General features: G+C 48.5%; 1 protein-coding gene across 1 annotated transcript; it reads right to left on the bottom strand.

The window, feature by feature from the left end:
* Positions 1–1,764: 1,764 nt before the first annotated feature.
* Positions 1,765–7,000, bottom strand: LOC115119895 (high affinity choline transporter 1-like). Its single transcript, XM_065020652.1, has 3 exons — positions 6,847–7,000; positions 3,000–3,217; positions 1,765–2,864 (listed from the first exon to the last, which is right to left on the bottom strand). The coding sequence occupies exons 1-3, from the start codon at positions 6,998–7,000 to the stop codon at positions 2,208–2,210; spliced, it is 1,029 nt and encodes a 342-aa protein (XP_064876724.1). The 3' UTR covers positions 1,765–2,207.
* Positions 7,001–14,417: the final 7,417 nt, after the last annotated feature.

Genomic DNA, 14,417 nt, shown 5'->3' with positions numbered 1-14,417 from the left:
CTTGGGCCTTTAGTAATAACCCAGTAGGGCCTTTAGTAATAACCCAGTAGGGCCTTTAGTAATAACCCAGTAGGGCCTTTAGTAATAACCCAGTAGGGCCCTTTAGTAATAACCCAGTAGGGCCTTTAGTAATAACCCAGTAGGGCTTTTAGTAATAACCCAGTAAGGCCTTTAGTAATAACCCAGTAGGGCCTTTAGTAATAACCCAGTAGGGCCTTTAGTAATAACCCAGGCTGTATATAGACAGGCCTTTAGTAATAACCCAGTAGGCCCTTTACCCAGTAGGGCCTTTAGTAATAGACAGTAGGCCTTTAGTAATAACCCAGTAGGGCCTTTAGTAATAACCCAGTAGGGCCTTTAGTAATAACCCAGTAAGGCCTTTAGTAATAACCCAGTAAGGCTGTACATAGACAGGCCTTGGGCCTTTAGTAATAACCCAGTAAGGCCTTTAGTAATAACCCAGTAGGGCCTTTAGTAATAACCCAGTAGGGCCTTTAGTAATAACCCAGTAGGGCCTTTAGTAATAACCCAGTAAGGCCTTTAGTAATAACCCAGTAAGGCTGTACATAGACAGGCCTTTAGAAATAACCCAGTAGTCCTGTATTGATTATTGTCCGTCTGCTTATGTGATTAGAGATGTTTATCTTTCTACGATACGTCTCAGAACATTACACATCCCATTCAGACCAAAACTTAATTCATCAGTCAAATTAAAGATGTAAGTGTTGCTGTTTGTAACTAAAATAACAGTGACAAACTATTGTAATCTTTATACTCATCCGCATTACATCTGTAAGCTGTCTGTCCATTTTGGCTCAAAACCATTTCTATTGGATCAAAAATGTCGTTTTTTTTTTTTAAGTCTCTGTTCATGTCCAATAGGATTACTGCTTTTATATCACCCGCGGTCATTTCATCACAGACTCCACTGGTGACACACATTCAGCAGCAACATTAGTCTGGTCTCTTATGTCAAGGACACTGAGCCAAGGATGTCCTCTTATCTCCGTGCCATTTATTCTGTTCCATCTTCATGATGTCCTCTTATCTCCGTGCCATTTATTCTGTTCCATCTTCATGATGTCCTCTTATCTCCGTGCCATTTATTCTGTTCCATCTTCATGATGTCCTCTTATCTCCTTGCCATTTATTCTGTTCCATCTTCATGATGTCCTCTTATCTCCTTGCCATTTATTCTGTTCCATCTACATGATGTCCTCTTATCTCCGTGCCATTTATTCTGTTCCATCTTCATGATGTCCTCTTATCTCCTTGCCATTTATTCTGTTCCATCTTCATGATGTCCTCTTATCTCCGTGCCATTTATTCTGTTCCATCTTCATGATGTCCTCTTATCTCCGTGCCATTTATTCTGTTCCATCTTCATAATGTCCTCTTATCTCCGTGCCATTTATTCTGTTCCATCTTCATAATGTCCTCTTATCTCCTTGCCATTTATTCTGTTCCATCTTCATAATGTCCTCTTATCTCCGTGCCATTTATTCTGTTCCATCTTCATAATGTCCTCTTATCTCCGTGCCATTTATTCTGTTCCATCTTCATAATGTCCTCTTATCTCCGTGCCATTTATTCTGTTCCATCTTCATAATGTCCTCTTATCTCCGTGCCATTTATTCTGTTCCATCTTCATGATGTCCTCTTATCTCCGTGCCATTTATTCTGTTCCATCTTCATAATGTCCTCTTATCTCCGTGCCATTTATTCTGTTCCATCTTCATAATGTCCTCTTATCTCCGTGCCATTTATTCTGTTCCATCTTCATGATGTCCTCTTATCTCCGTGCCATTTATTCTGTTCCATCTTCATAATGTCCTCTTATTTGAACCTTATTTAACGAGGCAAGTCAGCTTAAGAACAAAATCTTATTTACAATGATGGCCTAGGAACAGTGGGGTTAACTACCTGGTTCAGGGGGCAGAACGACAGATTTTTTTTACCTTATCAGCTCGGGGGATCCGATCTTGCAACCTTTCGTTTACTAGTCCAACGCTCTAAGCACCAGGCTACCCTGCCGCCCCAATAGGATGGCATTATCTCTATTCTGTTCCATCTCCATAACTCACTTGGCCGTGATGGGGATCAAATCAAAATGGTTAAATATCAAACGAGTCAAAATGTGTATTTCAGTCTTTGTCATTTCAGTCCTCTCTTTAGTCTCTTTACGTTCAAGGTTCAAGGTCCGGGGTTTAGTCCAGGGTCTCGTGGTTGGGGCTGTCTTCGGGACTCGAGTCCTCCTCAGCCAGAGTGTCTCTGCGAGTGAACGTAGCCGCCAGTTGAACGCTGAGCCGTGGTTTGACAGTCGCCATCTCAGACAGCGCGATGGTGTTACGGTTGACCAACGTGGTCTTGTCCATGTTCTCTATGCTGTGCTGGGCCAACACCGCGTCCAGGAAGTCATACTTGGGCAACAACTTGCCGCTCTCGAAAAGATACTTGGCCAGGTAGGAGAAAGCCACGTTGCCCAGGAAGGAGGCCAACATGGAGACTGTCTTAAACGGGAACTTCTGCACCACGATGTGTTCCACCTCTCCAGTCAGATGATGGATCCGGTCCTCTATCTGCCAGCCGGGGTAGTAGATGAAGGGGGGTAGTGAGAGGTAGGGTTCCCCTCCTCCGATCCTCAGGATCAGACCAAAGACGTAAGCGGCGACGGAGCCGTACGTGTTGGTTCCCTTGACGAAGAGAACGGAGATGAGCTGAGGGAAGATGATAACGTAGACCAGGTCGGAGCTCAGGTACCACAGCCCGTACACCGTCCCCGTTAGCAACGCCATCGCCGTGGCCAGGCCGCCGAACACAAAGATGGTGACACGCATCACCCACACGATCTCGGTGTCCGATGCCTGGGGGGAAGGGTACAACGTTACACACACAACACAGAGAACAGTGGCTCAAATGCTCCTATGAAGTTCAGATATTTTGTGAACAGGAAGTGGTAAGTGGTGTTTTTTTTAGTCCCGCCCCTCTTCCCAACTCACCGATTGGCGGAAAGCCAGCTGGTAGATGTTCCGAGCGAACATGGAGCTAGCTGATAGGATGGAGGAGTCGGCGGATGACATCACGGCAGCAGAGACCGCCCCCAGGCCGAAGAAGGAGACGAAGGGAGGACAGAGGTACTGGAGGACTATGGGTAATATCATGTCTGCCTGGTCCCTCTCCTTGGGAGGTACAGGTCCATACGCAGTCTGGTTCCAGTCTGAGGAACACCAGGAACAACATACTGTTTGGAACCTGGAACCACAGCTCAATCTAAAGGACTGCCTTTCTCTGGTTCCAGTCTGAGGAACACCAGGAACAGAACATACCGTTTGGAACCTGGAACCACAGCTGAATCTAAAGGACCGCCTTTCTCTGGTTCTAGTCTGAGGAACACAACATACCGTTTGGAACCTGGAACCACAGCTGGTTCTAGTCTGAGGAACATGAGGAACAGTACACAAAACAGTCAAGAACCCAGAACCAAGAACTTAGAACTTAGAACCAGAAAACACATGTAGACAGTGGTCAAACTAAGGAACCTACCGAAGAACTACAACTGTGGAAGAACATCGGTCAAAGGAACCCACTAAAGAACTACAACTGTGGAAGAACATCGGTCAAAGGAACCCACTAAAGAACTACAACTGTGGAAGAACAGCGGTCAAAGGAACCCACTAAAGAACTACAACTGTGGAAGAACAGCGTTCAAAGGAACCCACTAAAGAACTACAACTGTGGAAGAACAGCGGTCAAAGGAACCCACTAAAGAACTACAACTGTGGAAGAACAGTGGTCAAAGGAACCCATTAAAGAACTACAACTGTGGAAGAACAGTGGTCAAAGGAACCTACCTAAGAACTACAACTGTCGGAGAACAGCGGTCAAAGGAACCTACCTAAGAACTACAACTGTGGAAGAACAGTGGTCAAAGGAACCCACTAAAGAACTACAACCGTGTCTAAGAACTCGTGTGTCAGGTTAGAAGGACCAATGTGGAACCTCCATAACAGAACAACACTACTGCAGCTTTATACATGATGATAAACAGTCATGTCAGATTGTCTGTTCTACTGTAACTATATATCACCCCTTAACGTAGCATTTCACCTCCCGTCACCTCACGTAGTCCTACTGTAACTATATATCACCCCTTAACGTAGCATTTCACCTCCCGTCACTGGACGTAGTCCTACTGTAACTATATATCATCCCTTAACGTAGAATTTCACCTCCAGTCACCTCACGTAGTCCTACTGTAACTATATATCACCCCTTAACGTAGCATTTCACCTCACGTAGTCCTACTGTAACTATACATCACCCCTTAACGTAGCATTTCACCTCCCGTCACTGGATGTAGTCCTACTGTAACTATATATCACCCCTTAACGTAGCATTTCACCTCACGTAGTCCTACTGTAACTATATATCACCCCTAACGTAGCATTTCACCTCACGTAGTCCTACTGTAACTATACTTCACCCCTTAACGTAGCATTTCACCTCCCGTCACCTCACGTAGTCCTACTGTAACTATATATCATCCCTTAACGTAGCATTTCACCTCCCATCACTGGACGTAGTCCTACTGTAACTATATATCACCCCTTAACGTAGCATTTCACCTCCCGTCACTGGACGTAGTCCTACTGTAACTATATATCACACCTTAACGTAGCATTTCACCTCCCGTCACTGGACGTAGTCCTACTGTAACTATATATCATCCCTTAACGTAGCATTTCACCTCCCGTCACCTCACGTAGTCCTACTGTAACTATATATCACCCCTTAACGTAGCATTTCACCTCCCGTCACTGGACGTAGTCCTACTGTAACTATATATCATCCCTTAACGTAGCATTTCACCTCCCGTCACTGGACGTAGTCCTACTGTAACTATATATCATCCCTTAACGTAGCATTTCACCTCCCGTCACTGGACGTAGTCCTACTGTAACTATATATCACCCCTTAACGTAGCATTTCACCTCCCGTCACTGGACGTAGTCCTACTGTAACTATATATCATCCCTTAACGTAGCATTTCACCTCCCGTCACTGGACGTAGTCCTACTGTAACTATATATCATCCCTTAACGTAGCATTTCACCTCCCGTCACCTCACGTAGTCCTACTGTAACTATACATCACCCCTTAACGTAGCATTTCACCTCCCGTCACTGGATGTAGTCCTACTGTAACTATATATCACCCCTTAACGTAGCATTTCACCTCACGTAGTCCTACTGTAACTATATATCACCCCTTAACGTAGCACTTCACCTCACGTAGTTCTACTGTAACTATATATCACCCCTTAACGTAGCATTTCACCTCCCGTCACTGGATGTAGTTCTACTGTAACTATATATCACCCCTTAACGTAGCATTTCACCTCACGTAGTCCTACTGTAACTATATATCACCCCTTAACGTAGCATTTCACCTCCCGTCACCTCACGTAGTCCTACTGTAACTATATAGCACCCCTTAACGTAGCATTTCACCTCACGTAGTCCTACTGTAACTATATATCACCCCTTAACGTAGCATTTCACCTCCCGTCACCTCACGTAGTCCTACTGTAACTATATATCACCCCTTAACGTAGCATTTCACCTCACGTAGTCCTACTGTAACTATATATCACCCCTTAATGTAACATTTTTCCTCCCGTCACTGGACGTAGTCCTACTGTAACTATATATCACCCCTTAACGTAGCATTTCACCTCACGTAGTCCTACTGTAACTATATATCACCCCTTAATGTAACATTTTTCCTCCCGTCACTGGACGTAGTCCTACTGTAACTATATATCATCCCTTAACGTAGCATTTCACCTCACATAGTCCTACTGTAACTATATATCACCCCTTAACGTAGCATTTCACCTCACGTAGTCCTACTGTAACTATATATCACCCCTTAATGTAAAATTTTTCTCCCGTCACTGGACGTAGTCCTACTGTAACTATATATCACCTCTTAACGTAGCATTTCACTTCCCATTCCTGACTCTGTCACTGAGTGTACAGACAGTGATTCAGCAGGACTTTGATGCTGGAGTTAAAACCTGGAGATCAAACCTATTTCAGTCCCTTCTGCTTCTCCTCAGATGTAATATTTACAAAGTTCACAGTAGTAAACGGAGAGATGGACAGAGAGAGAGAGAGAGAGAGAGAGAGAGAGAGAGAGAGAGAGAGAGACAGAGGGAGAGAGAGACAGAGGGAGAGAGAGAGGGAGACGGAGAGAGACAGAGGGAGAGAGACGGAGAGAGAGAGAGAGAGAGACGGAGAGAGAGAGAGAGATTGAGAGACGCAGAGAGATTGAGAGATGGAGAGAGAGAGAGGGAGGGGGAGAGAGAGAGACAGAGAGAGAGAGAGAGAGAGAGAGAGAGGGAGGGGGAGAGAGAGAGACGGAGAGAGACAGAGAGAGAGAGAGAGGGGGAGAGAGAGAGAGACGGAGAGAGACAGAGAGAGAGAGAGAGAGAGAGAGAGAGGGGGAGAGAGAGAGAGACGGAGAGAGACGGAGAGAGAGAGGTTGAGAACGATCCTCCATAATGGATGAAGGGACCAGCTGCTGATGTTTTTTAGGAGCTTTCCAGAGATCTGAGGGGAACATGGTTACACCCTGAGGTGTCCCCCGGACCCCCCCCATGCCCAGCAGGGGGACATACCTCTGGAATATGTGTCATCATTAGGCTACCAGATGAGGAACTCTCAATCAGACGTTTGGAAATGTTAGGAAAACAACTAACAACTGTAGATCAGAACGACATGTCCTAACCGCTCATACATAAAGGAACTGTACCCCAGGTGTGTGTGTGTGTGTGTGTCTCACCTGTGGAGGCCCCTATAGCCCCGATCATTACTGAGGGCACGGCCATGACCAGGCACCCTGCAGCGGCGATGAACGAGAGCACCTGGGCGTACGTAGCTGAAGAGGCAGAGAGAACCCGTTGAAAATAGACCTGCCAGGGAATCCCCCCCAACATCTGGAACACAGAGAGGAGATAGTGAATTCATCTAGAACACAAAGAGGAGATAGTGAATTCATCTAGAACACAGAGAGAAGATAGTGAATTCATCTAGAATGGAAAGAGGAGATAGTGAATTCATCTAGAATAGAAAGAGGAGATAGTGAATTCATCTAGAACACAGAGAGGAGATTGTGAATTCATTCAGTCAGACCCAGTCTTATCCACTTATGTACGTACCAGCAGACAGAACCAGTCTTATCCAGACCCAGTCTTATCCAGTTCTGTACGTACCAGCAGACAGAACCAGTCTTTTCCAGAACCAGTCTTATCCCGACCCAGTCCTATCCAGACCCAGTCTTATCCAGACCCAGTCCTATCCAGACCCCGTCTTATCCAGACCCAGTCCTATCCAGACCCAGTCCTATCCAGACCCCGTCTTATCCAGACCCAGTCCTATCCAGACCCAGTCTTATCCAGACCCAGTCCTATCCAGACCCAGTCCTATCCAGACCCAGTCTTATCCAGACCCAGTCCTATTCAGACCCAGTCCTATCCAGTCCTATCCAGACCCAGTCCTATCCAGACCCAGTCCTATCCAGACCCAGTCTTATCGAGACCCAGTCCTATTCAGACCCAGCCCTATTCAGACCCAGTCTTATCCAGACCCAGTCCTATTCAGACCCAGTCCTATCCAGACCCAGTCTTATCCAGACCCAGTCCTATCCAGACCCAGTCCTATCCAGACCCAGTCTTATCCAGACCCAGTCCTATCCAGACCCAGTCCTATCCAGACCCAGTCCTATCCAGAACCAGTCCTATCCAGAACCAGAACCAGTCCTTTCCAGAACCAGTCCTATCCAGACCCAGTCCTATCCAGACCCAGTCTTATCCAGACCCAGTCCTATTCAGACCCAGTCCTATCCAGTCCTATCCAGACCCAGTCCTATCCAGACCCAGTCCTATCCAGACCCAGTCTTATCGAGACCCAGTCCTATCCAGACCCAGTCCTATCCAGAACCAGTCCTATCCAGACCCAGTCCTATCCAGACCCAGTCTTATCCAGACCCAGTCCTATTCAGACCCAGTCCTATCCAGTCCTATCCAGACCCAGTCTTATCCAGAACCAGTCCTATCCAGACCCAGTCTTATCGAGACCCAGTCTTATCCAGAACCAGTCCTATCCAGACCCAGTCTTATCAAGACCCAGTCCTATCCAGACCCAGTCCTATCCAGACCCAGTCTTATCGAGACCCAGTCCTATCCAGACCCAGTCCTATCCAGAACCAGTCCTATCCAGAACCAGACCCAGTCCTTTCCAGACCCAGTCCTATCCAGACCCAGTCCTATCCAGACCCAGTCTTATCCAGACCCAGTCCTATTCAGACCCAGTCCTATCCAGTCCTATCCAGACCCAGTCTTATCCAGAACCAGTCCTATCCAGACCCAGTCTTATCGAGACCCAGTCCTATCCAGACCCAGTCCTATCCAGAACCAGTCCTATCCAGAACCAGACCCAGTCCTTTCCAGAACCAGTCCTATCCAGAACCAGTCATATCCAGAACCAGTCCTATCCAGACCCAGTCCTATCCAGTACTGTACGTACCAGCAGACAGAAGTTGTCTATCCAGACCCAGGTGTCTTCTCTCTTGACTCTCCCTCGGAGAGTTCATCAATGAGCTTGATGCCTTGATAAGCTCCTTTCCTGAGGACGGCTCACCTCTCACAGTTCTGGGCGACTTTAACCTCCCCACGCCTACCTTTGACTCATTCCTCTCTGCCTCCTTCTTTCCACTCCTCTCCTCTTTTGACCTCACCCTCTCACCTTCCCCCCCTACTCACAAGGCAGGAAATACGCTCGACCTCATCTTTACTAGATGCTGTTCTTCCACTAACCTCGTTGCAACTCCCCTCCAAGTCTCCGACCACTACCTTGTATCCTTTTCCCTCGCTCTCATCCAACACTTCCCACACTGCCCCTACTGGATGGTATCGCGCCGTCCCAACCTTCGCTCTCTCTCCCCGCTACTCTCTCCTCTTCCATCCTATCATCTCTTCCCTCTGCTCAAACCTTCTCCAACCTATCTCCTGATTCTGCCTCCTCAACCCTCCTCTCCTCCCTTTCTGCATCCTTTGACTCTCTATGTCCCCTATCCTCCAGGCCGGCTCGGTCCTCCCCTCCCGCTCCGTGGCTCGACGACTCATTGCGAGCTCACAGAACAGGGCTCCGGGCAGCCGAGCGGAAATGGAGGAAAACTACCCTCCCCTGCGGACCTGACATCCTTTCACTCCCTCCTCTCTACATTTTCCTCTTCTCTCTCTCTGCTGCTAAAGCCACTTTCTACCACTCTAAATTCCAAGCATCTGCCTCTAACCCTAGGAAGCTCTTTGCAACCTTCTCCTCCCTCCTGAATCCTCCTCCCCTCCCCCTCCTCCCTCTCTGCAGATGACTTCGTCAACCATTTTGAAAAGAAGGTCGACGACATCCGATCCTCATTTGCTAAGTCAAACGACACCGCTGGTTCTGCTCACACTGCCCTACCCTGTGCTCTGACCTCTTTCTCCCCTCTCTCTCCAGATGAAATCTCGCGTCTTGTGACGGCCGGCCGCCCTACAACCTGCCCGCTTGACCCTATCCCCTCCTCTCTTCTCCAGACCATTTCCGGAGACCTCCTCCCTTATCAACTCATCCCTGACCGCTGGCTACGTCCCTTCCGTCTTCAAGAGAGCGAGAGTTGCACCCCTTCTGAAAAAACCTACACTCGATCCCTCCGATGTCAACAACTACAGACCAGTATCCCTTCTTTCTTTTCTCTCCAAAACTCTTGAACGTGCCGTCCTTGGCCAGCTCTCCCGCTATCTCTCTCAGAATGACCTTCTTGATCCAAATCAGTCAGGTTTCAAGACTAGTCATTCAACTGAGACTGCTCTTCTCTGTATCACGGAGGCGCTCCGCACTGCTAAAGCTAACTCTCTCTCCTCTGCTCTCATCCTTCTAGACCTATCGGCTGCCTTCGATACTGTGAACCATCAGATCCTCCTCTCCACCCTCTCCGAGTTGGGCATCTCCGGCGCGGCCCACGCTGGATTGCGTCCTACCTGACAGGTCGCTCCTACCAGGTGGCGTGGCGAGAATCCGTCTCCACACCACGTGCTCTCACCACTGGTGTCCCCCAGGGCTCTGTTCTAGGCCCTCTCCTATTCTCGCTATACACCAAGTCACTTGGCTCTGTCATAACCTCACATGGTCTCTCCTATCATTGCTATGCAGACGACACACAATTAATCTTCTCCTTTCCCCCTTCTGATGACCAGGTGGCGAATCGCATCTCTGCATGTCTGGCAGACATATCCGTGTGGATGACGGATCACCACCTCAAGCTGAACCTCGGCAAGACGGAGCTGCTCTTCCTCCCGGGGAAGGACTGCCCGTTCCATGATCTCGCCATCACGGTTGACAACTCCATTGTGTCCTCCTCCCAGAGCGCTAAGAACCTTGGCGTGATCCTGGACAACACCCTGTCGTTCTCAACTAACATCAAGGCGGTGGCCCGTTCCTGTAGGTTCATGCTCTACAACATCCGCAGAGTACGACCCTGCCTCACACAGGAAGCGGCGCAGGTCCTAATCCAGGCACTTGTCATCTCCCGTCTGGATTACTGCAACTCGCTGTTGGCTGGGCTCCCTGCCTGTGCCATTAAACCCCTACAACTCATCCAGAACGCCGCAGCCCGTCTGGTGTTCAACCTTCCCAAGTTCTCTCACGTCACCCCGCTCCTCCGCTCCCTCCACTGGCTTCCAGTTGAAGCTCGCATCCGCTACAAGACCATGGTGCTTGCCTACGGAGCTGTGAGGGGGACGGCACCTCAGTACCTCCAGGCTCTGATCAGGCCCTACACCCAAACAAGGGCACTGCGTTCATCCACCTCTGGCCTGCTCGCCTCCCTACCACTGAGGAAGTACAGTTCCCGCTCAGCCCAGTCAAAACTGTTCGCTGCTCTGGCCCCCCAATGGTGGAACAAACTCCCTCACGACGCCAGGACAGCGGAGTCAATCACCACCTTCCGGAGACACCTGAAACCCCACCTCTTTAAGGAATACCTAGGATAGGATAAAGTAATCCCTCTCACCCCCCCTCCCCCTGAAAAGATTTAGATGCACTACTGTTCCACTGGAGGTCATAAGGTGAATGCACCAATTTGTAAGTCGCTCTGGATAAGAGCGTCTGCTAAATGACTTAAATGTAAATGTATGTAAATGTTTCCCTTCCAGGGAGCTTGGTAGATCTCCTTCACTGTCCTATCCAGACCCAGTCCTATCCAGACCCAGTCCTTTCCAGAACCAGTCCTATCCAGTACTGTACGTACCAGCAGACAGAAGTTGTCTATCCAGACCCAGGTGTCTTCTCTCTTGATGTTTCCCTTCCAGGGAGCTTGGTAGATCTCCTTCACTGTCCTATCCAGACCCAGTCCTATCCAGTCCTATCCAGACCCAGTCCTATCCAGACCCAGTCCTCAGTCCTATCCAGACCCAGTCCTATCCAGACCCAGTCCTATCCAGAACCAGTCCTATCCAGACCCAGTCCTATCCAGACCCAGTCCTATCCAGACCCAGTCCTATCCAGTCCTATCCAGACCCAGTCCTATCCAGACCCAGTCCTATCCAGAACCAGTCCTATCCAGAACCAGAACCAGTCCTTTCCAGAACCAGTCCTATCCAGACCCAGTCCTATCCAGACCCAGTCTTATCCAGACCCAGTCCTATTCAGACCCAGTCCTATCCAGTCCTATCCAGACCCAGTCTTATCCAGACCCAGTCCTATCCAGACCCAGTCCTATCCAGACCCAGTCTTATCGAGACCCAGTCTTATCCAGACCCAGTCTTATCCAGACCCAGTCCTATTCAGACCCAGTCCTATCCAGACCCAGTCTTATCCAGACCCAGTCCTATCCAGACCCAGTCCTATCCAGACCCAGTCTTATCGAGACCCAGTCCTATCCTGACCCAGTCCTATCCAGACCCAGTCCTATCCAGAACCAGTCCTATCCAGAACCAGAACCAGTCCTTTCCAGAACCAGTCCTATCCAGACCCAGTCCTATCCAGACCCAGTCTTATCCAGACCCAGTCCTATTCAGACCCAGTCCTATCCAGTCCTATCCAGACCCAGTCTTATCCAGAACCAGTCCTATCCAGACCCAGTCTTATCGAGACCCAGTCTTATCCAGAACCAGTCCTATCCAGACCCAGTCTTATCGAGACCCAGTCCTATCCAGACCCAGTCCTATCCAGACCCAGTCTTATCGAGACCCAGTCCTATCCAGACCCAGTCCTATCCAGAACCAGTCCTATCCAGAACCAGACCCAGTCCTTTCCAGAACCAGTCCTATCCAGACCCAGTCCTATCCAGACCCAGTCTTATCCAGACCCAGTCCTACTCAGACCCAGTCCTATCCAGTCCTATCCAGACCCAGTCTTATCCAGAACCAGTCCTATCCAGACCCAGTCTTATCGAGACCCAGTCTTATCTAGAACCAGTCCTATCCAGACCCAGTCTTATCGAGACCCAGTCCTATCCAGACCCAGTCCTATCCAGACCCAGTCTAATCGAGACCCAGTCCTATCCAGACCCAGTCCTATCCAGAACCAGTCCTATCCAGAACCAGACCCAGTCCTTTCCAGAACCAGTCCTATCCAGACCCAGTCCTATCCAGACCCAGTCCTATTCAGACCCAGTCCTATCCAGTCCTATCCAGACCCAGTCTTATCCAGAACCAGTCCTATCCAGACCCAGTCTTATCGAGACCCAGTCTTATCCAGAACCAGTCCTATCCAGACCCAGTCTTATCGAGACCCAGTCCTATCCAGACCCAGTCCTATCCAGAACCAGTCCTATCCAGAACCAGACCCAGTCCTTTCCAGAACCAGTCCTATCCAGAACCAGTCATATCCAGAACCAGTCCTATCCAGACCCAGTCCTATCCAGAACCAGTCCTATCCAGACCCAGTCCTATCCAGTACTGTACGTACCAGCAGACAGAAGTTGTCTATCCAGACCCAGGTGTCTTCTCTCTTGATGTTTCCCTTCCAGGGAGCTTGGTAGATCTCCTTCACTGTCCTATCCAGACCCAGTCCTATCCAGTCCTATCCAGACCCAGTCCTATCCAGACCCAGTCCTATCCAGACCCAGTCCTATCCAGACCCAGTCCTTTCCAGAACCAGTCCTATCCAGTACTGTACGTACCAGCAGACAGAAGTTGTCTATCCAGACCCAGGTGTCTTCTCTCTTGATGTTTCCCTTCCAGGGAGCTTGGTAGATCTCCTTCACTGCACTGATCTTGATGTCAGACACCGCCGGGTTATTCAGTGCGAACGGCACTGAAACCCACTGACACAGAGGCAGAGACACATCAACCCTGTGGGTCAAACCCACAGAGGCAGAGACACATCAACCCTGTGGGTCAAACCCACAGAGGCAGAGACACATCAACCCTGTGGGTCAAACCCACAGAGGCAGAGACACATCAACCCTGTGGGTCAAACCCACAGAGGCAGAGACACATCAACCCTGGGTCAAACCCACACTGCTAAAGCCGGAATGTCACGTTTTAAATAGTCATAGAAATATAGAATCATGTTTTAAATAGTTGTAGAAATATAGAATCATGTTTTTAATAGTCGTAGAAATATAGAATCATGTTTTTACTAGTCGTAGAAATATAGAATCATGTTTTTACTAGTCGTAGAAATATAGAATCATGTTTTTACTAGTCGTAGAAATATAGAATCATGTTTTTAATAATTGTAGAAATATAGAATCATGTTTTTACTAGTCGTAGAAATATAGAATCATGTTTTTAATAGTCGTAGAAATATAGAATCATGTTTTTAATAGTAAGAGTTGTGCCTATTCCTTCTCAAATCCTTTCAAATGTTTCAGCTACAATGGAACCCAACGGAATGGTCCCCCAAAAAAGCACAAACTCCCAAAGCAAAATGAAGTCCAGCTGAAATAAGTGGTCCGGGCCGAGTGTCTCACCAGTCCCAGGAAGATACAGAAGAGTTGCACCACGTCGGTGTAGGCTACAGAATACAGACCTCCGACTAACGTGTAGAAGATCGCAATGCAGGCAGAGATCACCACAGACATCTTGATGTTTATGTCTATGATCACACTCAACGTGGCTCCTAGAGGAACAGACAGACAGGGACCTGGTCAGAGATAGTAACAACACAGACAGAGATCACCACCGCGCTGTAACATCATTGATAATAACTTACCCAGAGCAGATAAAATGGCCGCCGACCAGAAGATCTCTCCCATTAGAGCAGGTATGAAGAGCAGACCACCCATCCTCTTCCCATACTTCTGCTGGAAAGGGTCCAGCATGGTAACGTAACCTCTGGAGCGCATGGGCTTGGCGAAGAACAGACCCC

Source organism: Oncorhynchus nerka, linkage group LG2 (genome assembly GCF_034236695.1).
Source record: "Oncorhynchus nerka isolate Pitt River linkage group LG2, Oner_Uvic_2.0, whole genome shotgun sequence".
NCBI lineage: Eukaryota > Metazoa > Chordata > Actinopteri > Salmoniformes > Salmonidae > Oncorhynchus > Oncorhynchus nerka.
The sequence above is the reverse complement of the archived record's forward strand: the minus strand, read 5'-3'. Positions and strand labels throughout refer to the sequence as shown.

What these genes read in the sequence shown, in the direction of transcription:
- LOC115119895 (XM_065020652.1), bottom strand. Translation starts at nt 7,000, where the DNA reads ATGTTGGGGGGGATTCCCTGGCAGGTCTATTTTCAACGGGTTCTCTCT. An exon ending in GGCTATAGGGGCCTCCACAG is followed by an intron (nt 3,218 to 6,846) that starts GTGAGACACACA and finishes GGTGTTCCTCAG; the next exon opens with ACTGGAACCAGACTGCGTAT. An exon ending in AGCTGGCTTTCCGCCAATCG is followed by an intron (nt 2,865 to 2,999) that starts GTGAGTTGGGAA and finishes CCTTCCCCCCAG; the next exon opens with GCATCGGACACCGAGATCGT.